We start from the raw sequence: 24,249 nt of genomic DNA, 5'->3' as shown, positions 1-24,249 counted from the left end.
GCGGTAAACAGGCGGCTGCAATAGCCGCCACTTGCAGAAAGGAAAATACGAATAAAAATTAAATATGCTTTGCTCAAGAAAGCAATTCGAAGCAAACTCCAAAGCAAAAAGCGAGACCGGCACTTTTGGTCCTTCCACCCGCATCCGTACCCGCAGTCACTCGCTTGCCCCCGCGGGTCACCCCTATCCCCGCAGCGGCACGCGAGTGACATCCTAGCTCGAGCTCCTGCTGGCCGGGTCCTACTTGCGGGCGCCCCCTCCTGGCGGGGGTGGCGGGGGTGGGGGGAGGAAAGGGGCGTGGTCTTCTCGCGGGGAGTGATGACGTCACCTAAGCGACAGGTTCCCGAAAGGAAGTAGCGTGCCGAGGGGTGTGGCGGTTTCTGCGGTTGCACGGGGCTTCGGACGTGTACGGAGCGCCTGGAGGGACAACCCGGTACGCGGCCCGCGCCCCTTCGTGCGCTCGCTTAGGCCACGGTGGCTGCTCGCGGCCACCTCCCTGCCAGCTTCCCTCCTTCCTTCTCTCTCAGCTCAGCTCAGCCACCCCTGGATGGAGCGTGACAGCAAAGCCCATTGTGCCCGTTTCCCTCTAAGGCGGGAGTGAAGGGGGTCGCGGGGAGACCCTGCCCGGGGCGGTCGGGACGCGCGGGGAACGGGGAAAGGGGGCTTCGAGGCGAGAGGGGGACGCCCCGGGGGAGGAGGCGCGTTTGCAAAAAGGACGCCGCTGCAGATCGGTAGCTGGAGGCCACCACGTTCAAAATAATAATAGTAACAATAATACTACTAATAATAAGCGCCTCGCCTATGCCTGCGCCCGGCCGGGTGCTGTGAGACCCCGGGGAGCTGGGGGGGGGGGTCAAGCCCCCTGTGGGTTCTGACTCTGGCGGTGAACTCTGTCAGTTACTATCGGGGTCCCCCCCCCAAAAAAAAATCATTCAGTGTTTAGGAAATGAGTCTCCAGATGCTAAGTCTCTTTCATCTCCGTGCCGACGCAGCCGGATCCGAAAGCCCGGAGTCTGCCCATCCCTGTGGGGCGCGGGGGGAGAGACACCCTTCTGTCCCCTCTGCACAGGCTGGGAGACTTGGACAGGTGCAGTGTGTCCGTCCAGGTTGTGGGAGGGAGGCTGGTTTCCGTCTGATTGATTCAGAGGCCCGACAGACACACACACACACACACACACACACACACACACACACACACACACGTAGTGTGTCTGTCCAGGTTTTGGGAGGGAGGCTGGTTTCTGTCTGATTAATTCAGAGGCCCGACAGACAGACAACACACTCAGGTGCAGTGTGTCTGTCCAGTCTGGGAGGGAGGCTGGTTTCCATCTAGTTGATTCAGAGGCCTGATCCCCCACATAAACACAAACACACACACACACACAGGTGCAGTGTGCCCGTCCAACTGGCTTCCGTCTAATTGATTTAGTGGCCGGCAGACACACACACACTTGAAGCCCTTGGTGATTGTGGAGGAAAAGGCCAGAGAATCTCCCACGTTGGGACTCTGCTCACATTGCTGTCTCTTCACTCCAGCATCTGAAAGGACTTAAATAATGGTTTCCTCTGAAATGGCAAAGCAATTAGGATTTGGGAGGCTCTGGCCAGAATTACATAGCCACAACCGCCTGTCATTTGACATCCTCAGTAATTTGGGCCAGCGTGCTACAGCTGCCTCCCGCCCCCACCCCTCACTCGCTACTAGTCTGAGCCTCCCCAGTGACAGCCCGCTTGCTCGCCTTAACAGGAAGAGGAAGGAGGCTGTGTCCTGACCACGCTCACTTGGCGCTGGTTTCTCCCTTGGTCCACGGCTGCATCTGGAGCCGCTTCAAGGAGGTGGGAAGTAGAAAACCACAGTTACGGAAGGAGACTGTCGACTGAGAGAGCAAGATGAAGAGAGTTGTAGATCTAGCCATATGTTCACATACAGCAGGCTAGAAGTGAGCCACTTTCAGGGAGCCAGGCTTGGTGAGAGAACTGTCATAGCTTTTCTATATGTCAGCCCATACATATTTTCCATTTTTTTTCCTCTTCCCCCTCAGGATACACGTTCCCTGATGGCTCAATTGGGAGCAGTCGTGGCTGTGGCTGCCAGTTTTTTGTGTGCATCTCTCTTCTCATCAGTGCACAAGATAGAAGAGGGACATATTGGGGTATATTACAGGTAAGGCAGGGACAGTAAGAAGGTTGCAACTTCCTGTTAAGTGAATCTCTACTAAAAAATCACTGCTTCAAAGATTCTGCTGGATGTCTGTATTTATGTTTTGTTGAATGAAGATGCCTTTTAGATTAGAATTGGGGTGAGGGGCAGCTGGGCAGTGGTGCACCTAGTTGAGCATACATATCAGCATACTCAAGGACCTAGGTTCAAGACCTCAGTGCCCACCTGTAGGGAGGTGAGCGAGGAACTTCACAGTCGATGGAGCAGTGCTGCAGGTGTCTGTCTTTCTCTACCCCTATCTCTCTCCCTTCTTAATTTCTCTGTCCTTTCAAATAAGAGGGAAAATGGCTGCTAGGAATATTTATCTTGCAGGCACAGCCCCAGCAATAACCATGGTGGCAGTAAAGAGTAAATACATAAATAAAATGTTGTGTCAGCAACCATTGGGAAGGAAATATATAAATGTATATGTGCATTTATATATACATATGTATATATAATACATATATACATGTATGTTAAATTAATATTCTAAGCTGATGGTGTGACTGAGAAATTCTTACAAAGAGACAAAACCTAAAGCAAATCAGTGCAGATTATCCCAAAAACACTGTTTTCTTTTTCTTTTTTTATATTTATTTCTAACGATAGGAGAGTAATTGAGAGGGAAAGGGGGCCGAGAGACAGAGTGACATCTGCAGTACTTCACTGCTTGTGCAGCTTCCCTCTTGCAGGTGGGAACCAGGAGTTTGAACCTGGATCCTCTGCATGATAATGTGTGTGCTTAGCTGGGTATGTCACCACCCAGACCCAAGACATTGTTTTCTACTGCATCCCACTGGGCATCTTATTGCCACAACTGATACCTCTGATGAGTGCAGTTCTTGATGCCAACTTGAGATGTTCTCAAGTTCTTGATGCCAACTGTTCTGCTAACTTAGACCAGAGTCTTCAAGCTAACATTTCAAGAGGGGGAAGCAAGAGAGCCTTCAGGGTGATTTATAACATCTCAAGCTCTAGGGTAATGGTTCTTGGGCTAAGAATCATTATGTCACTGTTTGTTTTATTGCTCATGTTAAGGAGTGTATCTTTGACTTCTTAATGTAAGGCAGAGAAGTGCTTATAAATCATGTGCTACTCTCCTTCTAGCACCCTCCTTAGCCTGGGTTTTTTTAAATTTTTTTTGCTTTAAACCTTTACAAATCCTCTCTTAATATGTTCCCTGTGGTGATTATTTTTGAATTCCCAATAGCAACTTCTAACCCTCTTACTAGGTTCTGTTCTTTATTTTTCCCTTTCATCAGCTTATATTTCCCCAAATAGGTTTTTAATTTTGTTATCATATATATACAACCTGATTAGGAAGGCAACTCTACTGCCAAAAGGAATATTAAAATGATTATGAAGCATACATAATATTATTCTTTTGGTGGTTTGTGTCACTGAAGTCTAACATTGGTACAGTTAGTTGATAACTATATTACTGAGTTTATCTGCACTAGTGGACTGCTTAAAGCTCAATGGATATGAAAAAGCAAAACAGACGGCCTCTCTTGAGTATAAGTAGGGATTCTACTGTCATTGTTCTGCTAAGACTATGTACCTACTCTTCTCACTGCAAAAGCATGAAAACTAGTTTCATGCTTTACCATCAGGCTTGCTATAAAATAATAGGATCAAAGTGAGACCAAGGGATCTGTGAATATGGCTCTGGCATATGCAATTCCATATCATACGTTTATGAGGTGGAAGAGAAAGTTGACCCAAACTGAACTAATAGACCCCTCTTGCAAACTGAACACATTTCTCTGTTCCTTCTCTACAGAGGTGGTGCCTTGCTGACTTCCACTAGCGGCCCTGGTTTCCATCTCATGCTCCCTTTCATCACATCATATAAGTCTGTGCAGGTATACCTGATTTGTGTAGTGTGACTGGGTGACTACAGGCATGGGGTGTTGACTAAGGAATAATTTCAGATTATTTAGTCAAATGAAATAGCTCATTTGGATAGTGTGCCACTTTGCCATGTGCACGACCCAGGTTCTAACCCAGCCTTCACCACATTGGAGATAGCTCCAGTGCTGTGGTCTCTTTAATTCCCTCCCTCCCTCCCTCTCTATCTCTGGGGGAAAAAAAAAAAAAAAAACAGAAAGAAGGGGCCAGGTGGTGGCACACCTGGTTGAGCACACATGTTATAGTGCACAAGGACCTAGGCTTGAGTCCCCAGTCCCCACCTGCAGGGGGAAAGCTTCCTGAGTGGTGAAGCAGGGCTGCAGGTGTCTCACTCCCTCTCTATCTCCCCTTCTCAATTTCTGGCTATTTCTATCCAAAAAAGTAAATAAAATAATTTTTAAAAACCAGAAAGAAAATTACTTAGCCATTGGATTAATATAATGTCTTTACAGAGAACCATTTAAGGATAATTTGTATGTATGGAGAGAGAGAGAAAAAAAAGGGAGAGAGAGAGAGGCACTGTGAGACTGTGGCTATTTAATCTGGAGCTTTCTTAGATTGCTGAAATAGCTAAATGGGGTCATTCCTATGACCTATCAGCTCCAACTTGGAATTATTTCTTCATTTCAAGAAACGTAGTAGAGGAACATCTGTTGGGAATCTATAGAAGCAAAATTGGGGTATGTGTGTCGATATGCTTTATCATTTATTTATTTATTTATTTTGGATAGAGACAGGGAAATCAAGAGGGAAGTGGGAGACAGAGAGAGAGAGAGACATGCAGCACTGCTTCACCACTTTGAAGCCTCCCTTCTGTTGGTGGGAACTTGGGATTTGAACCCTGTTTGAGCACTATAATGTGTGTGCTCAACCAGGTTCACCACCATCTGGCTCCCTGTCTATGTGCTTTAAATCATAGACTCCCATGATAAACTAAAAAATAAAATATGGTCATTTGCTGGTTTTTATTTGAACTTTGGAGATGTGAATATAATTTCTGAGAGGGAAGAGAAAACTTGTACTCGATGAGGGTACTGACATGTAAATTAGGAGTAGAATTAGTTAAGACGAACCTCAAGCCTGCCTAATTTAGAGTAGCCATCTGAAGTCTGTCCAGCTAAGGAAAATGAGGTTCATAAAATAACTCTTAAATTGGCCCAGAAAAATATCCTGGGATACTTTATCAGCACTTTCTCTAAAAGTTTCTTTAGCCATTTACCTTACCTTACAGTTTTCAAAGTAAGGTATAGCATTTACCCACATTATTTTATTTGAGTCTGACAGTAATCTTGTAAATGAGCTATGGATGTATTGACTGAGACAGGTTAAATGAATCTGCTATTTCAAGTCAACTGAATTAAATGGAAGTGGTAGCAGTAAGTACAGATCTTATACCTTCAGGGGCTTTCTTTTCTCACTAAACCACTATTACTCAGCTTTGTACATTATGGTGGTTCTCTCACAGTGAAGCTGAAGTAGGTGCCTATGCTTGGTGTGTCTCACATCTTTGAAGTAAGGAGGACTGGGTGAGGTTTAGATACTTAACAAACGTATAACTGAACCCAAAAAATGTATTCATGGACAAGGCCACTTGGAGTTTGAAAAAATCATTTACCTTGTGTTTACCACCCACGTTATAGCACTGTGTGCCTCCTTTATTTCCAGACCACACTTCAGACTGACGAGGTGAAGAATGTGCCCTGTGGGACTAGGTAAGATACACAGAATAAGAGCTGGGTGACTATCATAAGAGACAGTGAAAAAGAGGTATCCCTTAGTGGTTCTACCAAGGTTCCTACCTCCAGGTCCCCCTGTTCTACTTTAATGAGTTGACTAGAGAAAAAACATAAAAGACAGGTTCAGAAGAGCCTTGAATGGTGTTAGAAGTTTTGTGGTGTTTTTTTGTTTTTTATTTTTCATGTAAAAGTCCACAATGGATTTTAGTAGATAAATAACATGATAAAGGAACATAAGCTTAACTAAGTAGGAAGAATGTCTTGAAGGTAGGGGGAGATCTTAAGGACAGAAAATCCAAAGCGTGTACTACATATAGTCATCAACTTAACAAGTAAAGATCTAGAGTAGGATACGAGAACAAAGTTCACAACACCATGAAGAAACACAAATTCAGCCTTAGGGGATCACTCAGGATACCTGACCTGATTTCATCACAGAGTCATTGTGTTTGAAGGGGGTGTTGAGTTGGAAAAAGACTTAAAAGACAAATGCATTGAGTAGAATCTGGTTCCAAAATAATATTAGTAACTTTAAACAACATAAGAAGTATATAGTCAAGTCTGGACTGCCATAAGCGAATACCACAGACTGAGCAGCTTAACAGAAATTTACTTTCTCACAGGTCTAGAAGTGCAAAATCCAAAATCAATTTCATATATATATACTTTCCTTTGGTGTATGATGGTGCTAGAGATTGAACCTGGGACCTTTGGTGTCTCAGGCATGAGAGTCTTTTTCCATAACCATTCTGCTACCTCCCCAGCCCCCAGCAGAATTATTTTCTGGTACAGCTTCTTTTCCCAGCTTCTTCTTCTAGCGTTTGCCTTTTCTCAGCTTGTAGATGGCATCTCTGTGTCCTCATATGGCCTTCCATCTATGCATGCAGAAGAAGAGTTCTCATATGGAGTTCTGGTGGTGGGAATTCTGTGGAATTGTACCCCTCTTATCCTATGACCTTGTCAGTATTTCCATCTTATAAATAAAAAAGTTTTTAAAAGAAAAGAAGAAAAGAAAAAGAGTTCTCTGGTGTGTTGCCTTTTATCAGTCCACTTGAATTAGGCTCCCACCCTTATATCCTTATTTAATGTTCATTACTTCATTAAGAGACCTGTCTCCAGATATAGTCACATTGGGGGAATAGTTTCAACATCTGGATTTTGGAGGCCATAATTCAGTCCATAAAAGCATCTGGTAGAACACATGTGCTACAATCCGCAAGAACTCAGGTTCAAGCCCCTGCAGGGGGAAAGCTTTTCCCCCTCAAGTCCACACCTACAGGGGGAAAGCTTCATTGGTGGTGATGCAGTGCAGCAAGTGTCTCTCTGTCTCTCTCCTTCTTTATCTCCTACTCCCCCTCTCAATTTCTCTCTCTGTCCAATAAATAAATAAATAAATTTTTGTTTAAGAAAATGAACTATTGAGGAAATCTGAAGAAGACCTGAGTTTTAAGTGATGTTAAGGAATTATTGGTAACCTCTTATATTTGAGAATAGTGTTGTAACTGTGAAGGAGTAGGTCATTATTCTTAAGGAATACTTGCTAAAGTGTTTAGAGGACAGCCTGAAGGTAGTACAGTGGAAAGGGCATTGCACTCTGAAGGCTGAGGTCCCAAGTTTGATCCTTGGCTTCACATATGTCAAAGTAATACTCTGGTTTTCTCTCTCCCCCACCCTCTTCTCTCATTAATAAATATTTTTTTAGTTAATGTCACAGAGATGTTTAGAAGGCATGATTTCTCAGTGTTTTGAAATATACTCTAAAGATATCCTACTTAGTGGTCTGAAATGCCTTCTAGCCTCCCATAAACTTCAGCCAAGTCATATGTCTTATGTCATCACTGATTCAGAGCCTGTTAGTGACTTTTCTGTTCATTCTTCATTCAATAGTGGTGGTGTGATGATCTACTTTGATAGAATTGAAGTGGTGAACTTCCTGGTCCCAAATGCAGGTATGGTAGTACAATTCACCCCTACACCAGCTTACTTTCCCCAGCATGCCACTTGATGTCTTCCTCAGCACCTCAGGGAAGACGAACTCCTATATCACAGAAAGTTTTTGAGTCCTGCCTTTTCCATTCCACACTCCCCCACCCTTCCTTCCAGTGTATGATATAGTGAAGAACTATACTGCCGACTATGACAAGGCCCTCATCTTCAACAAGATCCACCATGAGCTGAACCAGTTCTGCAGCGTTCATACACTTCAGGAGGTCTACATTGAGCTATTCGGTAAGCACATCTCTTCTGGCCATTGTACACTTTGTAGCCCTGCTTCCCATGTGCTTGGAAGGTATGAATGGGCAGAAGTATTGAAGAATCCAAGGCTGGGCAAGGGTAGAGAGCATAATAGCTATGCACAGAGTCTCATGCTTGAGACTCCAAAGTCCTAGCTTCAGTCCCCAGTACTACCATAAGCCAGAGCTGATGAGTGCTCTGGGAAAGAAAGAAAGAAAGAAAGAAAGAAAGAAAGAAAGAAAGAAAGAAAGAAAGAAAGAAAGAAAGAAAGAAAGAAAGAGAGAGAGAGAGGGAGAGAGAGAAAGAAAGAAAGAAAGAGAGAGAGGAAGGGAGGAAGGAAGGGAGGGATGAAGGAAGAAAGAAAAGAGAGAGAGAGAGAAAGAAAGGAAGGAAGAAAGAAAAGAGAGAGAGAGAAAGAAAGGAAGGAAGGAGAGAGAAAGAAAGAGAAAGAGGAGAAAAAGAAAAGAAAAGAATCCAAGGTCAGAAACTGATCCTAAAGAGAACTCTTAGGAAATGACAGAACATTGTTAGAGTAGTTGATCTCTGGGCACAGGAATAGCAGTGAGCTCGAGGGTTTACTTCTGGCCTAAATCAGGGACTGGAATGGAAATGTGTTCCCATGATTCTCTGAAGACACAAAGTCAGTTTTTGAAGACCCTTAGAGATAATCCAGCCCAACCATCTCATCTTAAGATAAGGGCTTTAGGATTGGCAAGGTAGCTCATTTAGTGTGCTTACTTGGTCATGAGCACAACTCGGTTTGAGCTTCAGTCCTATGGTAACGCTTCTAGCCTCCAGACCTCATGTATGTAGAGTTTCTGAATATGAATATTCACAGAAGATAGACACCTGGAAGGTGCCTGCTTTCCCATACCCATGACCTAGGTTTGAGTGCCTAGTACACCACATGGGAGAAACGTGACTGTTGTCATCTCTTTCTCCTGCTCTTGATCTTTCTCTGACTTACTCTACTGGAAGAATTCAGTTTGGAGCAGTAGAACCCTACTGATGACAGAAATAAATCATAATATATTGGGTTGTCAGGAAAGTCATGACATATTTTCCTGATTTTCTATGCAAAAATGCATCCTGACTTTCCCAATAGTTCACTATAGTAATATAGACATATAAAGTTAAAGTTAAATGAGAAAATACTGACCATGTTTATATTAAGCAAAAGAAAGCTGACATGCCTTCACAAACATCCACTTGTATGATTTTTATTCCAATGTCATACTGATACAACTAGTTTTGCTTTTTTTTTCTTTTTTCCTTTTTCTTTCTTTCTTTTTTTTTTTTTTTTTTAACCAAAGCACTGCTTAGCTCTGGCTTATGGTGGTACAGAGGTAGGGGCGATGGGAGCCCAGGCAGTGGTGTACACAGTTAAACACACATAGTACTAAGCACAAGGACCCACTCAAGGCTCCAGGTTCCCCACCTGCAGGGAGGATGCTTTACAAGCAGCAAAGAAAGCTCGTAGTGCTAGCATAGAGCCCCAGTTATAGCCCTGGAGACAAAAAAAAAAAAAAAAATTCCAGGTAAAATTACAGGGGGATTAAACTTGGCACATTGGAGCCTCTTGCATGACCATTATGTTATCTACCCCCTCCCTACACTAGTCTTCATACTAAGATGAGATCATGGTTTTTCCTAGGAATTTTTATAAAAAGGTTTCTGAGTTGAAACATTCTTTAGAGCCAACAGAAGGAGGAATTACTAATACTGCCAATGATCTTAATTAAACAAACAGCCTTTCATACTATGTGTAAAACTTGAGAATCACTTTTGTTTTTCACTACTACGCTCTGGTGTATAGTGCTAGGAATTGAACTTGGGAACTTGGAGCTTCTAGCACTAAAGTCTTTTGCATAACCATTATGCTATCTCCTCAGCCCCACTTGTAATTTTTCTATAGTAGAAGATGAATGAATCTAAATTCATTTGATAAGAGTTCAGACTCTGTGTGTATTTTTAAGAAATAATTTGGTAACTTTGCTACTGATTTTCTTACCTCAAACTGGTAAACTTTATAAAATATATCAGTTCTTTATCTCACCATTTTTGCAGGGCTTGTGTCATTAAATGAACATTTCAAAGCATTTTCAACAAAAGACAAAAGGTCTTTAATTCCTATGAAGAGAAAATTAAATTAGAAAGTGTTTTGCCTTAGAAAACTTAAAATCTTATAAATGAATTTGGTAGCTCAGTGAAGCATAGTTTCAGAAGAGCTAGAAAGTGTGTACTTGGTTTGGAACTTTTTTTTTTCTTTTTTTAATTGTTTTCCAGGCTTGCTGGCAAGCAGTTTTGTTTAAAACCCATTGGTATTCAGAAGAAAGGGACTGATGACTTTAACCTTGTCCCTTGAACATGGAAGATTCTTCCCTTACCTTCTTCTCAGAATCATGATTGCATGATTTTCTTCACTGGTTTAAGTAGATGCATGTTGTGACATGAAATTGAAATTTCTGGACTCTGGGTTGAGTGTCTATAGAAGGCATGAGTTAGGGGAGTCAGGCAGTAACACAGTGGGTTAAGCGCATGTGGTGCAAAGCACAAGGACCAGCAAGGACCCCAGTTCAAGCCCCTGGCTCCCCACCTGCAAGGGGGTCGCTTCACAGGAGGTGAAGCAGCTCTGCAGGTATCTATCTTTCTCTCCTCCTCTCTGTCTTCCCCTCCTCTCTCCATTTCTCTCTGTCCTACAACAACATCAATAACAACATCTCTCTGTTGTCCAACGACAACATCAATAACAATAACTACAACAATGAAAAACAAGGACAACAAAAGAGAAAATAAATAAAATATTTAAAAAAAAAAAAAAGGCATGAGTTTGACTTGCTCCTCCTCAGAAGTGACTGAGAATAACCACTTACTGGCAGCTAACCAAAAAGGAGTTGATTCCATTGAGGTGTTCCTTCCAGGTTTCACAGAGTCTTTTTCTCAGCACCCTCACAAGAATTTATTGAGGATGTGGCGGGTATAGAGCAGGACGGAGGATTATGAAGACCCAGACCAAGGAAGGCAACCTTGGTGCTGCTCTTTTAGGATCACAGCTAAAAGGGAGATCAGTTCTAGCTCTCCCTACTCTTTCCTGTGAAATGATTCACATGTGAATTGTAGTCAGAGGAATCAGGACCAAAACAAACAACACATCAAAAGACTTGGGCTCGTCTCCAGCACTGTAAGTTTTCGCTTCTCCCTTGTGTTTTTTGATGGAGTTCCCAATGGAAATATTCTCCTTTGGGCTTTCCTTGAAGTCAGAGTCTGTTTTTTTTTTTTTATAAACTTATAAAATTACTAAATTGGTAATTGGCTTGGCTCTCTTTAGAATTCCCAACATAGTCATTTCTTCTGCCTTCATGAAAACTGAAGTGTCCCTCCTTTTGCTGTTATTGTCTAGCGACAGACTGCTGCCTGACTCAAGGAAATGTGCTAGACTTTATTCTTGTTCTTTTTGAAGCTCAGTGCCACTTAGGGCAGCGTTAATATTATTAGCAATCTAGGTGGTGACATGTTGAGGCCATAGGAAAAAGATTACTTTCACATCTATCCGATGTAAAGGGACTGGCAGTCTGTTGCTCTGATGTCTTACAGAACATCTTTCAATTTTGAGGCTCTGAGATGAACTCTACTCTGGCCTTTTGCCTAACAGATTTTTTTTTTTCAATTTTACAGAGTTTTACAAAATTGTAAGTCACCACATCCTACACCAGAGTTCTGTACCCTGCTCCCAGAGCCACTGTAGTTCTCGCAGTCCAAGAGATGGTTAGTTACTTTTTTTTTTTCCTCCGGTGTTATTGCTGGGGCTTGGTGCCTCTGCACTACAAATCCACTGCTCCTGGAGGCCATTTTTCCCATTTTGTTGTTCTTGTTGCACTTGTTGATTTTATTGTTGCTATTGCTGTTGTTGGATACGACAGAGAGAAATGGAGAGAGGAGGGGAAGACAGAGAGGAGGAGAGAAAGATAGACACCTGAAAACCTGCTCTGAGCTTGAAAAGCAACCCCCCTGCAGGTGGGGAGCTGGGGGCTCAAACCGAGATCCTTACACTGGCACTTGTGCTTTGCGCCATGTGCGCTTAACCTGCTGCGCTACCGCCCAGCTTCCCGGTTACTTTTTTTTTTTTTTTTTTTGCAACTTCATTTAGTTTTGTTTGTTTGTGATTTATTTACTGGATAGAGACAGAAATCAAGAAGGACAAGGGAGATGAAAGAAAGAGAGGGTAGCGCAGCAGTTAAGCTCATATGCCGTAAAAGGCAAGGACCAGTGCAGAGAGCCCGGTTTGAGCCCCCGGCTCCCCACCTGCAGGGGGGTCACTTCACAATCGGTGAAGCAGGTTTGCAGGTATCTATCTTTCTCTCTCCCCCTCTCTGTCTTTCCCTTCTCTCTCCATTTCTCTCTGTCCTATCCAACAACAGCAATGGCAACAGTAGCAAGAATGACAACAAGGGCAACAAAATGGGGAAAAATAGCCTGCAGGAGCAGTGGATTCATAGTGCAGGCACCAAGCCCCGGCAATAACCCCAGAGGCAAAAAAAAAAAAAAAAAAAAAGGGAAAGAGAAAGGTACCTGCAGCACTGCTTCACTACTTGTGAAGCTCCCCCACCCCCATGGTACCTTAAACCTAGGTCCTTGCACACTGTAGCATGTGCACTCTACCAGGTATGCCACCACCGGGCCCCACAAGTTCATTTGTTTTACATCACCTATATTCCACATGTGAACAAAGTCATCCAGTAGTTATCCTTCACCTCTTTACTTTTTTCATGTAGCATAACCACCGCCAGTTTGATCCATTGTGTTTCAAATGATGCAACCTCATCTTTTTTTTTTAATTACAGAGTAGTGTTCCATTGAATACATTGAATCCCACAACTTCTTTATCCATTCATTCTACAGAAACATCTTGAGCTGGTGCTTTAACTTGTATCCTACCCCTATATTTTCCTTCATCCTACCTAGAAAAATGTAACAACTACTTTTTCGGTCTTCTTGATTCCAGATCAGATTGATGAAAATCTCAAGTTGGCTTTGCAACAAGACCTGACCTCCATGGCCCCAGGTCTTGTCATCCAAGTAAGCATTGCCACAGTGGGAGCCCCTCCCCTGAGTGACCCCCCTGGCACCCCTTCCCCTGTCTCATGAAGGTACATCCCCTCCCCTAAGAGCTGTCCTTTTTGTGTGGGTAGATCAAGGGCCAGGGGAGCTGTTTGTTTCCCTTACTACCCTCACCTCCCCATTAGTGCTATCCTTATCTTTTCTCCAGGCCGTGCGAGTCACGAAGCCCAATATACCCGAGGCTATTCGTAGAAACTATGAGCTCATGTGAGTATCCCCTCTGAGGCAGCAGTGATGGCCACCACTTTCTCCCACCTCATCACAGCCCTGAGTTAACCAAAGTGCTGCCAGACTTTTACCTCCTTCTTAGATACTTGTTACAGCCCACTGGACCGAAAGATGAAGCAGTGTGGCAGTCACCTGGGCTTCATAGCTATGGTTGAGCAGTGCTGGTTTTAAAAAGGCCAGTGGGCTTTGTTTGTATGTCATATTTCATGGCAAAGAAGAGGAAAAGATGATTAAATGGCTAAGCATGTGTACTTTGCCACACTAATGTCTGCTTTGTTTCCCACAAATGAGTTATTTGGAGAGTAAAAGAGAGCCACATTACTGTCTGCTGTAGATCCATTTTTACCTGGGACATTGAACAGCCTTCTAGGAGGAGTTAAAAAAAAAAAAATGTTTTGCCTCAGCAGGAGTTTGGCTCCTCTAGAGAACTGCAAAGCGACTTCACAGGTACATGCTTTTCTCTCCTCCTCAGGGAAAGCGAGAAGACAAAGCTGCTCATTGCAGCCCAGAAGCAGAAGGTGGTGGAGAAGGAGGCTGAGACTGAGCGGAAGAAGGCCCTCATTGGTCTGAGCATAGTTCTGGGATTCCTTTTCAAGGCAGAAAGGCTGGGACAGTGGGAAAGGTGCAAGGAAGCCTCAGGGACACTTAGGCCACAGCACCCTCCAGATCCTCTAGACTGCTGCCACCTGCTGGTGTGGCATCTGTGCTTCCAGAAACCAAGCTTAACTGGTCGGCTCATGGCCGGAGGTCATGAGTACTGAGTTTCCACATATCCCTTAAATGAAAGGAGCTTTTCTAGCTAATTTTTAATTCTTAACAGTAATAGCTAACACTTATTGAGCAATGCCCATGAGCTATGTGTTTTGCCGAGCCCTTGTATATGGCCTCACTCCTCTTAACCACTGGGTGAGACAGGTACCACCATTAATCCCATAGTATAATCTGAAGTTCAGAACAATTAAATAATGTGCCCAAAGTTTTGTGGCAAGTAAGTGGGGGAACAGGTTCAAATTCAGGGACTCTACCCTAGAATTTGGGTTGCTAATCACTATACTAGACTATCAGTAACAAACCTGACTGCTCAGTAAAGTAGCAGAAAGAAACTTTTTAGAGATTACCTTATTTCTTAAAAATATTCCTTTGGGGAAAATCCTCTTGAGACTTAAGAGAAAGGTTAGTGATTGTGCCTCACTTTCATCAGAGAAGTAATACTCCCCCCACCCGCCTTGGGGCCAGTCTCCCAGTCACTGTCCCATGCTGATGGCAGGACACTGTTTACGTGAGCACATTCCAACTCTGCCCTCTGTCCCCCACGGCTCTCCATCAGAGCTTGCCACTCCCATGCACCAGAGACTCCTACCAGAGAGAAAGGCAAATATAGTCATACTTGCAGAATATCCGAATCCAAACCTTTTTTCAACTTTATTAATACAGAGGCAGAAAAAGTGGCTCAGGTGGCCGAAATCACCTATGGCCAGAAGGTGATGGAGAAGGAGACTGAGAAGAAGATTTCAGAAATTGAAGGTGAGCAGAAGGGAGATTGATGCCTGAGTTTCCTTCAGATCCCACTTGATGTCAAAAGCGTGAGAAGTTTAGTTCCTTGACACTTTAGTCTCTGTTCTAAGGGGACATAATTTGGGAGGATATCACCTTTTCTCTGCACTTTGACTCAAGTTTGGGAGACATTCTAACCAGGTTAAAATCCAATTTTCTCTCCAGAAGACATTCATTTATTCATTCAACAAATGTTACTTGTGTACAGTTGTGTACTGTATACATACACCAGGCATGAGAAAATGGGAATCACATTGTCTGTGATGCCCTGAAACTCTGGTAATGGAAACAGATGGAGAAGCTATGCTAAAACAGCTTTCCCTCGTGCCTTACAGTCCTCCTCCTCCTCAGAAGTCAGTGAACACCACAGATTTGGCCGTAACCCCCCTGCTCTCAGAGTCCCTAGACATACTAAACCAAGTATGAATAAGACACCCCCTGAAGGGCTGTGCCTTCTTTCCCAACTTTTCTAGTATCATTTGCCTTCAGTCCTCTGCTCCTTAGCTCTCACATCATCCGCACCACCTGCGCTTCCTTTATGTAGTGCCTTCTGTCAAGCAAATTTGAAGCTAAAAAAAATAGAACTTCAGAGCCCAGCATCAGGCCACAATGCTCTGCCTAGTTGAGGCCAGTCAGTTTTGCACGGACCCTGTTGAGTTAAAAGTCTGAGGGACTGGAGAGCCGACTTAGTAGTTTAGAGTACATGCTTTGCATTTTTGAGGACTTGGGTTCAATACCTGGCATCACATGAGAGGCCAAGCAAAACAAAACAAGGAGAACTCCATGCATGGTAGAGTGATGCATTGATTTTTTTTTCCTCTCTCATAAAAAAAAAAAAAATTAAATTAAAACTGATTATCCTGGGGAATAAGACAGCTTATACTTTCATGCCTGAAGCACCAGAAGTTTCAAGCTCCAGATTTCAGGTCCAGTTCCCCAGTACCACCATAAGCCAGGGTTGAGCAGTGCTCTGGTAAAATAATAACAGTCTAATAATAATAATAAACCTAATTAGGATTCAACAGGCCAAAAGCTCCTCATTAGGGATCTCCTGGCAAAACAGCTCATTTTTATTTCTTATGAATACATACTGCCAGTTGAGTCAGCCACTTGCAGCCACAATTCCAACCAACCTGCAAACTCCCCACACCCAGGTACTGAGCCCACCTACAGGCCAGCCTTTCTCTCCAGACTCTGCACAACCAGCATTACTCAACTGGCCTCACTCCCCAGACAGGGCAGTAAATATGGAAAACCTTGCTTCATTTTAACAAAGTCAGCTTCCGCAGCTTAAGGGAATGTATTGCTTGCATAGTGGAAGCTTAGCTAAGTCTTAATCTCCTAACTGGTTTTGGTCTGGACCGTGCATGTAATTCTCTTAGAGCTGTGCCAGCTTAAGCCTGGCTAATTAGAACCTTTTTGAAATAATTGGTGGAAATTAAGTGGGAAACTTGACATTAATGTTTTATGTTCATGCTCTTTAGTTCTAGGGTGGATCCACCTCTGGCTCTATTCAGTCTTTGGGATTCTCTTATTTTTGCTGCATCCCAGAAGAGGGCTGTGGTGGAGAACTCTGAAACCAGAGGTTGAGGCAGGGTCCCACCTTTCTTCCCAAGTGTGGAACTACAGATGAAGGAAGCAGGTGGAAGCAGCAGCTTCCCTGATAGCAGCACAGCGACTGACTCATGACCCATCCCGAAGAGAGATACTAGCCCTTTTCAGTTCTATTGCCTTTCACAATTTGCGAAATAGGAAACAAACAAACAAAAAGACACTTTTCAGCCATTTCATAGATGAGGAAACCAAAGCACAGAGAAAAAAGAACAATCTCCCCAAGGTTGCAGAAGCCAGTAAGGGAAGGCCTCTGGGGCCAGACACGGTCTTCTGCTAACACTGCACTTTGGGGGTTTGCCCCATTGGGTTTGTGTTTCTTCTGTTCACTGCCTTCTCCGCCCCCCACCCCCACCCGCAGATGCGGCATTTCTGGCCCGAGAGAAGGCAAAAGCTGATGCTGAATGTTATACTGCTATGAAAATAGCCGAAGCAAATAAGGTAAAGGCCCAGTGTCCCCTGGTGAGAATGCCAGAGTTTGCTTATCTGAAAGGAAGGTATATTTGGATTTGAAATTATGTTACTTGAGTAACAGTATTGAGTGACCCATCAGTACTCGGAGACCCTGATGGCCAGAATTGATGCATCCTGAGCTTTGTGAGACAAGTCCTTCCCTCCCCATTTATTGCCACCAGGGTTATCACTGGGGCTCAGTGCCTGCACGACACCACTGCTCGCTCCTGCTGGCATTTGTGTTTTTATTTTGTGTGTTTGTTTTTTCTTTGCTGCTCCACCAATTATAAGGGCCCCCCTTACCCTCAGATGCTTCTGTGACATGTTCTGGGGCTCAAACCCCAGTCCTTGGTTGTAGTATCGTGCACTCTCTGTGGGACAGGCCATCCACCAGTCCCTCCTTAGCATGTCTTCACAGGGTATCATTTTGGTTCTATATTGATGTTAAGCATGGCAACTCTGGCTTGGAAGGTCTGAGGGTGCTTTGACTTGGAAAGTGTTACCTTGTAACTAGTGTAATGATGAGGGGTGGGGGGAAGACAGGCTACAACAACATACTTCTTTTTTTATTATTATTTTATTATCTTCATTTACTAGATAGACAGCCAGGATTGAGAGGAAGGGGGAGACAGAGAGGGAGAGAGACAGAGAGACACCTGCAACACTGCTTCACCACTTGCAAAGCTTTCCCCCTGCAAGTGGGGGCTGGTGGCTCAAACCTGGGTCCTTGCGCATTGTAACATGTGCACTCAACCAGGTGTGCCACCACCTGGTCCCCCAACAATATATTTCTCTGACAGAACTGCCCTCCATGTGAAAAAGCACCACACAGTTTGCTCTCAGCTGGCTCCACCGGAGTCCTTTTTCCTTTCTTACAGCTAAAGCTGACCCCTGAGTATCTGCAGCTGATGAAGTACAAGGCAATTGCTTCCAACAGCAAGATTTACTTTGGCAAAGACATCCCTAACATGTTCATGGACTCTGCAAGCGGTCTGGGCAAGCAGTTTGAGGGGTTAGCGGGCAAACTGAGACTTGACTTAGAAGATGAGCCCTTGGAGGCAGGCACTGAGGAGAACTGAAGAAGAAAAACACAAAGTTTTTCAAATGACACTTCAAGAATTCTTTATTTTTTAATGATGAGCCAGGGTGTCCCCCCCACCCACACACACACACACACACACACACACACACAGCATCTTCTTTGACTCTCTTCCACATGCTGTGGTGAAAAAAAAGAAGAAATGGACTGAAATCTATTCCCATTCACGAAGGGGGGGGAGGGGTTTGCTGATTTGGGTGGGGTTTTTTTGTCTTGTTTTTTCAGAGAAACAGGCCATATGTCTTCTGTAAGGATTTATAAACCTTGGACCTCCAGACACTAATTTTAACCCTTTGAAGCTTACTTAACTTGGGATTGTTATCAAGGAAGGGGAGAAATATATAGGGTACTGCCTTCAAATGATTCAGTTTCCCTTACTTGGGAAAAATGTGGTCCAGCTCTCACCCCTGCCTCCACACTGGGAGATGCTATGGGTGAGTATCAGCAACTGAGCAAATATGTGCTTGTATGTTTGCCAGTAGAGCTGTGGAGAAACAGCTGTTTGGCTTTCCTGGCTTTTTTATCAGCACACATGAGTTATTTCAGGGCTGTTCTCTCTGGAGCCCTCATAAGGAAGAACTGGTGCTAGGTTTTGTAAGCTTTTCTATCTCCCGCCCTTCTTGCTTAAAGAGTGGTGGTTTCTGACTGTATTTCCAGAGTCAGGATTTGATCACCACAACATAATTCTTTAAAAAAAAAAAAAATTTTTTTTCTTTCCACCTACTCTGTTGTGATTTGATGTTTTCCTCCCTTTACTATCTGTTCATTGGTCTACTCAGTATCAAGAAGACAGGAACAAACAATTCAAGTGTCTTCATAGCTGCTGAAGTGGGACCATTTTATCTGTAAATCATTGACGTAGCTGCTGGGCAGACCATGTATATTCCTTGAGATCAAGTGTCTTATTGTTGTTATGCTTCCACGTTGAAGGAAATGTTCCTCTAAAAGAGGAAAGGGGATCATCCGAAAGATTTCCCAGTATTAATGCCTGTGGTGCACTCTGGGAATTTTTCTAACAGAATGATATAAACGGAACCAGTTCTCTGGTATGCATTAAACCCAGGCCTCCAGGTAGCTACAGCTGGTGTCAGACTGAATGTTAAACCTATAGAGAACTATATAGGTACAAGTCAGGGTCCCTACCCAGTCCCTGGGTTGGAGTTACGTCGAAATCCAGTCAGATTTTCTTTTCTTTCCTTTTCTTTTCTTCTTTTTTTTTCTTCGTTACTAATTGAGAAAATGTTGAGTCAACCTGCAAGATTCAGCATGGGGAAAAGCAAATATAAAGTAAGGTTTTCCTATATCCTGAAAGTAGAATTGAACATGGGGTCAGCTACCTAGCTCCGTATTAAATTGTTATCTGGAGTTATGAATGTGTTGGTACTACCCATGACAATTTGTGCTTTAAAGTTTGGCCTTAGTATTAGCTGCCCCTCTTTCACCCAAATCCCCATTGTAGCCCTCTTCCCTTAGTGAAACTACAAATGACATTTCCTGGCACCTCATTTCTGGCCCAGTTTCCAGACTTGTTGTTTCTCAAGTGACCCCAGAACTTGGATCAGCTTGCTTCATCGGGCTTGTCCAGGTATTTGGGAAGCATTCAGCCTACCTAGGAACAAAACAAAGTGTGAATTCTTTTTTTTTTTTTAATCCCCAAAGATTTATTTTAGTTCTTCCTGTGCTATAAATAATTTTCACATGAGTAAAAAAAAAAAAAGCCAGAGTACCACTCCAGTTCCAGGGATCGAACCAAGGCATGTGAGTCCTGTGCTTTTAAGAGTTCAGCTAGTTTCCCCAGGCATTGGATTCCTCTTAATCCAAACAGTGCACTTCTCTGGTCTGACTCTAGTGCTTAGAATTTCAAATCTCTGTCAAATCACTGGTTCTTGTCACACACTTGGTGCAGGAGCCAAATGTTCCTGGAAGGAATGGACTTTAATGTGCCGAGAAGTCTGCATCGGAGGCAGTCAGGTTAGTCTCCCTAGAGCAATGTGTAGGGTATCCATTGTTAAGATATACTCACCCCTCCCATTTCAATGCCACTAGTTACTTGAGAGGAGCAACAGGACATGTCCAGCATCCCCAGTTTACTTATCAGTCTGCTCTAGCTACTCTGATTTGCCTAAGCCTCAGAAAACACTACTTCTCTTTTTTTCCTTTTTCCTTTCTCTTTTTTCTTTTTTTTTCTTTACTTTTTTTTTTTTTTGCCTCCAGGGTTATTGCTGGGGCTCAGAGCCTACCTACACTATACTGGTTGGCTTTTTCTTTTTCTTTTCTTTCTTTTTTTTTTTTATTGGATAGGCAGAGAAATTGAGAGGGGAGGGGTAGTTAGGGAGAGAGAAAGACAGACACCTGTGGACCTGCTTCACCATTTGTGAAGTGACACCCCAGTGGGGAGAACTGGGATTCTTGCTCGGGTCTTTGCACTTCTTACTGTTTGTGGTTAACCCCGGGTGCCACTTACCTACCCCCAACACCACTTCTCTATAATAGGATAAGGAACAAAAGATAAATAGCACCACTTCTCAGATTCTTCAAATTATCTCTCATCCTAACCTGTGATACCTTGTCCCTTACACTTCAATTGATTGACACACTTCAATAGACCTAAGTCTTTCTGCACTGTTCTGTTGAAGTTAATGTTTTTTTCTCTTTAAATAATACCAAAAACTGTAAATATTACAATACCCATTAGTTTAAATTCAGTGGTTTTCAGTTCCTGCCTGTATAATACCATGAAACTCAGCTACTTCCTATGCATGTGTGTCAGACTTTAACATCTGCCAGAAAAATCACATCTTAAAACATTTGAATCCTAAACATGTAAAATGTGACCACCTGCAATTTGGTAGGCAATAAAGTCATGGCTGCTATTTATAAATGGAACTTCTATCAAAATAACATTTTTAAATAGGTTTTTGTTTGTTTGTTTTAACATTTCCCATGGAAAATCACCTTGAATATTTCTGACTCATTAAATTTTGTAGAAGTGGTTCATACTTAATACTTTTTTTTAAATAACTTTTTAAAATAATGACAATGTTTGCAAGGAAGCCAAAGTTTTTGTTTTGTTTGGTTTAGTTTTGTTTTGCCACCAGGGTTATCAACTGGGGCTCATACCAGCACTACAAGCCCACTGCTTTTTAAATATTTTTAAATTTTATTTTATTTGATAGGACAGAGAAATTGAGGAGGAAAGGGGATACAACGGGAGAGAAAACAGATACCTGCAGCCCTGCTTCACTTCTCATGAAGCTTCCCCCTCTGCAGGTTGGAGGAGGGGCTTGCACTCTGGGCCTTGTACATTTTAGCATGTGTGCTCAACCAGTGCACCACCACCCAATGCCTCAAAGTTGGTTCATTTTTATCTGACGAACAGATAGTTGAAATGAACAGCATCAGTGAAAAAACTATAGCAATCAAAACAGAAGTAGACATTGGGATCAGGAAGGGCTTCATGGTAGGGCATATGCTTCACATATACATGGCCCTGGGTCTAATCTCCAGCACCAAAAAAGGATTGAACCTGGGACCTCAGTACTACAGGCAGGAAAGTCTTTTTGCCTAATCATGCATTCTCCCCTCTAAAAAGAAAAAAAATGTTTTATAAATAATCTGTTGCAGTTTCTATGGATGTGTCTTTCAACACTGGTAATGTTACCATTTACAGAGAGTAAATATATTAAGATCCTTCTATTTGCTGATTTACCTAAATTTGATTAAGGATAAAATGTCTCGTAGTAAAAAGGCAACTATGTGATATGAATGTACTCAGCCATTGTTTCTTTAGTTCTTCTAGCCTCCATGTAAAAGTACCAGGTAGTCATTTCATGTTTGTATCACTGTTCCTTTTGTTGTTTTCTCTTTTGTATAAACTAGTGATTGACTCGTTTTCAAAAAGCCCCAAGAACTTAATGACCCCTTTGTAACTGAAAATGCTATCTATTATATTATTCACTGTGAATAGTGTGCTGGATTAATTGTCTGAAGAACTATTCTGAGCAACACTAAATGTGTGAATTTATGTCTTAGTTTTATTTTCAGTCTCACTTAATAAAACAATTACTTTCTTATTACAGTGGAGTTGAGCAGTTGTTAATGTTAGGGTAGGTGATATATAAAGAAATAAAACATCCCTATCTCATGAGCTGCATACAAGGTTACGCCAGGGCCAGATGTGGTGGCACATCTGGTAGAGTGCACATACTACAATGTGCAAGGATCCTGGTTCAAGCCCCAGGCCCCCCACCTACAGGGGAGAAGCTTCATGAGCAATAAGGCAGAGCTACAGGCATCTCTCTTATGCCCCTCCTTCTCAACTTCTCTCTGTCTCTATCCAAAAAAAGTTTCTATAATATTTTTTTTATTATTAATAATATGTTACAGAATTGTAAGGTTACATGGTCTGGGAGGTGGCACAGTGGATAAGGCATTGGACTCTCAACCATGAGTTCGTGAGTTCAATCCCTAGCAGCGCTACATGTACTAGAGTGATGTCTGGTTCTTTCTCCTTCTATCTTTCTCATTAATAAATAAATAAAATATAAAAAAGTTATAAGGTTACAATGTATAATTCCACACCATACCCACCATCCATTTCTTTATCTCTACCATCCCACCTCTCACAAAATGTTTTAAAGATTTTAAATAAATAATAAAGGTATATTCATATGAGTACCCCTACTATCCACATAGAAGCAACAAATAACTAATGTGTGACTATGGTGTCATTTTTGGTGCGTGCTATAGAGATTTTTTTTTTTTTTTCACCAGAGTACTCCTCAGTGCTGGCTTACAGTTGTTTGGGGGATTGAACCTGGGACTTTGGAGTCCAAGACAGGAAAGTTTTTAGCATAATTTTTGGTATGAGTGTATTACAAATATTACATGAGACACATACTCAAAAATGATTCATACTTATATGAAATTTATATGTGAATTATTGTTAACTATGAACTATTTATTGTTATTGGTTATCAGTTTATAAAACTGACAACCAGGAGTCAGGAAGTAGTGTAGTGGATTGAGCGCCCGTGGCACGAAGCACAAGGACCAGCGTAAGGATCCTGGTTCAAGTCCCCGGCTCCCCACCTGCAGGGGAATCACTTCACAAGCGGTGAAGCAAGTCTGCAGGTGTCTGTCTTTCTTTCTCCGTCTCTGCATTCCCCCCCTCCTCTGTCCATTTCTCTCTGTCCTATTATCCAACAATGACAACATCAATAACAACAGTAATAACTACAACAACAATAAAAAACAAGGGCAACAAAAGGGAAAATAATTTTTTTTAAACTATAAAAAAAAATTAATAAAACTGACAACCCTAGTCCATGTTTTCTTAGCTTTCAAACTTTATTGGTTTATGAGTCAGGACATAGGTTGCCCAGTAAGTAGCATATGAGCTTTGCCTGCACAGTGACCGGACTTGGGCCTTGACACCACAAGGGAGCACCATACCCTTAGGAGAAGCTCCAATACTGTGGTATTTCTCCCACTGTCTCACCGTCTTGAGTGAAAATGTTGACCCAGGAGCAGTGGAATCAAGAATTGTGAGATCCAGCGCCACACTATAAATAACTTATTTTCAATCATTAGGAAAAACAGCACACAACTATTACACACTAAGCAGAAAATTAAACATAGTTAACATACATAGAGTAGCATATATTGGAAAAATAGAACAAGGTTACAATCCACCGAATACACACCTCCACAGAAACGTCATGTGTAGGGATCCAGGTGGTGGAGCATCAGTCTGGTTAAGCTCACACACTGCAAGTGCACAAGGACCCAGGTTCAAGCCCCTGGTCTCCACCTGCAGGGGGAAAGCTTCACAAGCGGTGAAGTAGAGTTGCATATGTCTCTTTCTTTCCCTCTGACTCCCCCTTCCTTCTCAATTTCTCTCTGTCTCTATCCAATAATATATCTTAAAAAGAAGTCACTTGGGGGTCGGGCAGTGGCGCAGTGGGTTAAGCGCATGTGGCGCAAGGCACAAGGACCAGCATAAGGATCCTGGTTCGAGGCCCCGGCTCCCCACCTGCAGAGGAGTCGCTTCACAGGCGGTGAAGCAGATCTGCAAGTGTCTTTCTCTCCCCCTCTCTGTC

At 42.9% G+C, this 24,249-nt stretch overlaps 1 protein-coding gene across 4 annotated transcripts; it reads left to right on the top strand.

Annotated features, from left to right (window-relative positions):
* Positions 1-342: 342 nt before the first annotated feature.
* ERLIN2 (ER lipid raft associated 2) lies at positions 343-22,224 on the top strand. Of its 4 annotated transcripts, none has more exons than XM_007516690.3 (12): positions 343-433; positions 2,043-2,164; positions 3,987-4,068; positions 5,780-5,826; positions 7,738-7,799; positions 7,954-8,079; positions 13,088-13,161; positions 13,352-13,410; positions 13,904-13,995; positions 14,866-14,955; positions 16,958-17,037; positions 17,928-22,224. In XM_007516690.3, the coding sequence occupies exons 2-12, from the start codon at positions 2,058-2,060 to the stop codon at positions 18,126-18,128; spliced, it is 1,020 nt and encodes a 339-aa protein (XP_007516752.1). In that variant the 5' UTR covers positions 343-433; positions 2,043-2,057; the 3' UTR covers positions 18,129-22,224. The 4 variants fall into 4 exon arrangements, with proteins under 4 accessions (XP_007516752.1, XP_060038695.1, XP_016040869.2 ...); XM_016185383.2 differs by lacking the exon at positions 343-433 and adding an exon at positions 901-1,087; XM_060182707.1 differs by lacking the exon at positions 343-433 and adding an exon at positions 1,752-1,968.
* The last annotated feature ends 2,025 nt before the right edge of the window (positions 22,225-24,249 follow it).

Source organism: Erinaceus europaeus, chromosome 2 (genome assembly GCF_950295315.1).
Source record: "Erinaceus europaeus chromosome 2, mEriEur2.1, whole genome shotgun sequence".
Classification (NCBI taxonomy): Eukaryota; Metazoa; Chordata; class Mammalia; order Eulipotyphla; family Erinaceidae; genus Erinaceus; species Erinaceus europaeus.
The sequence above is the reverse complement of the archived record's forward strand: the minus strand, read 5'-3'. Positions and strand labels throughout refer to the sequence as shown.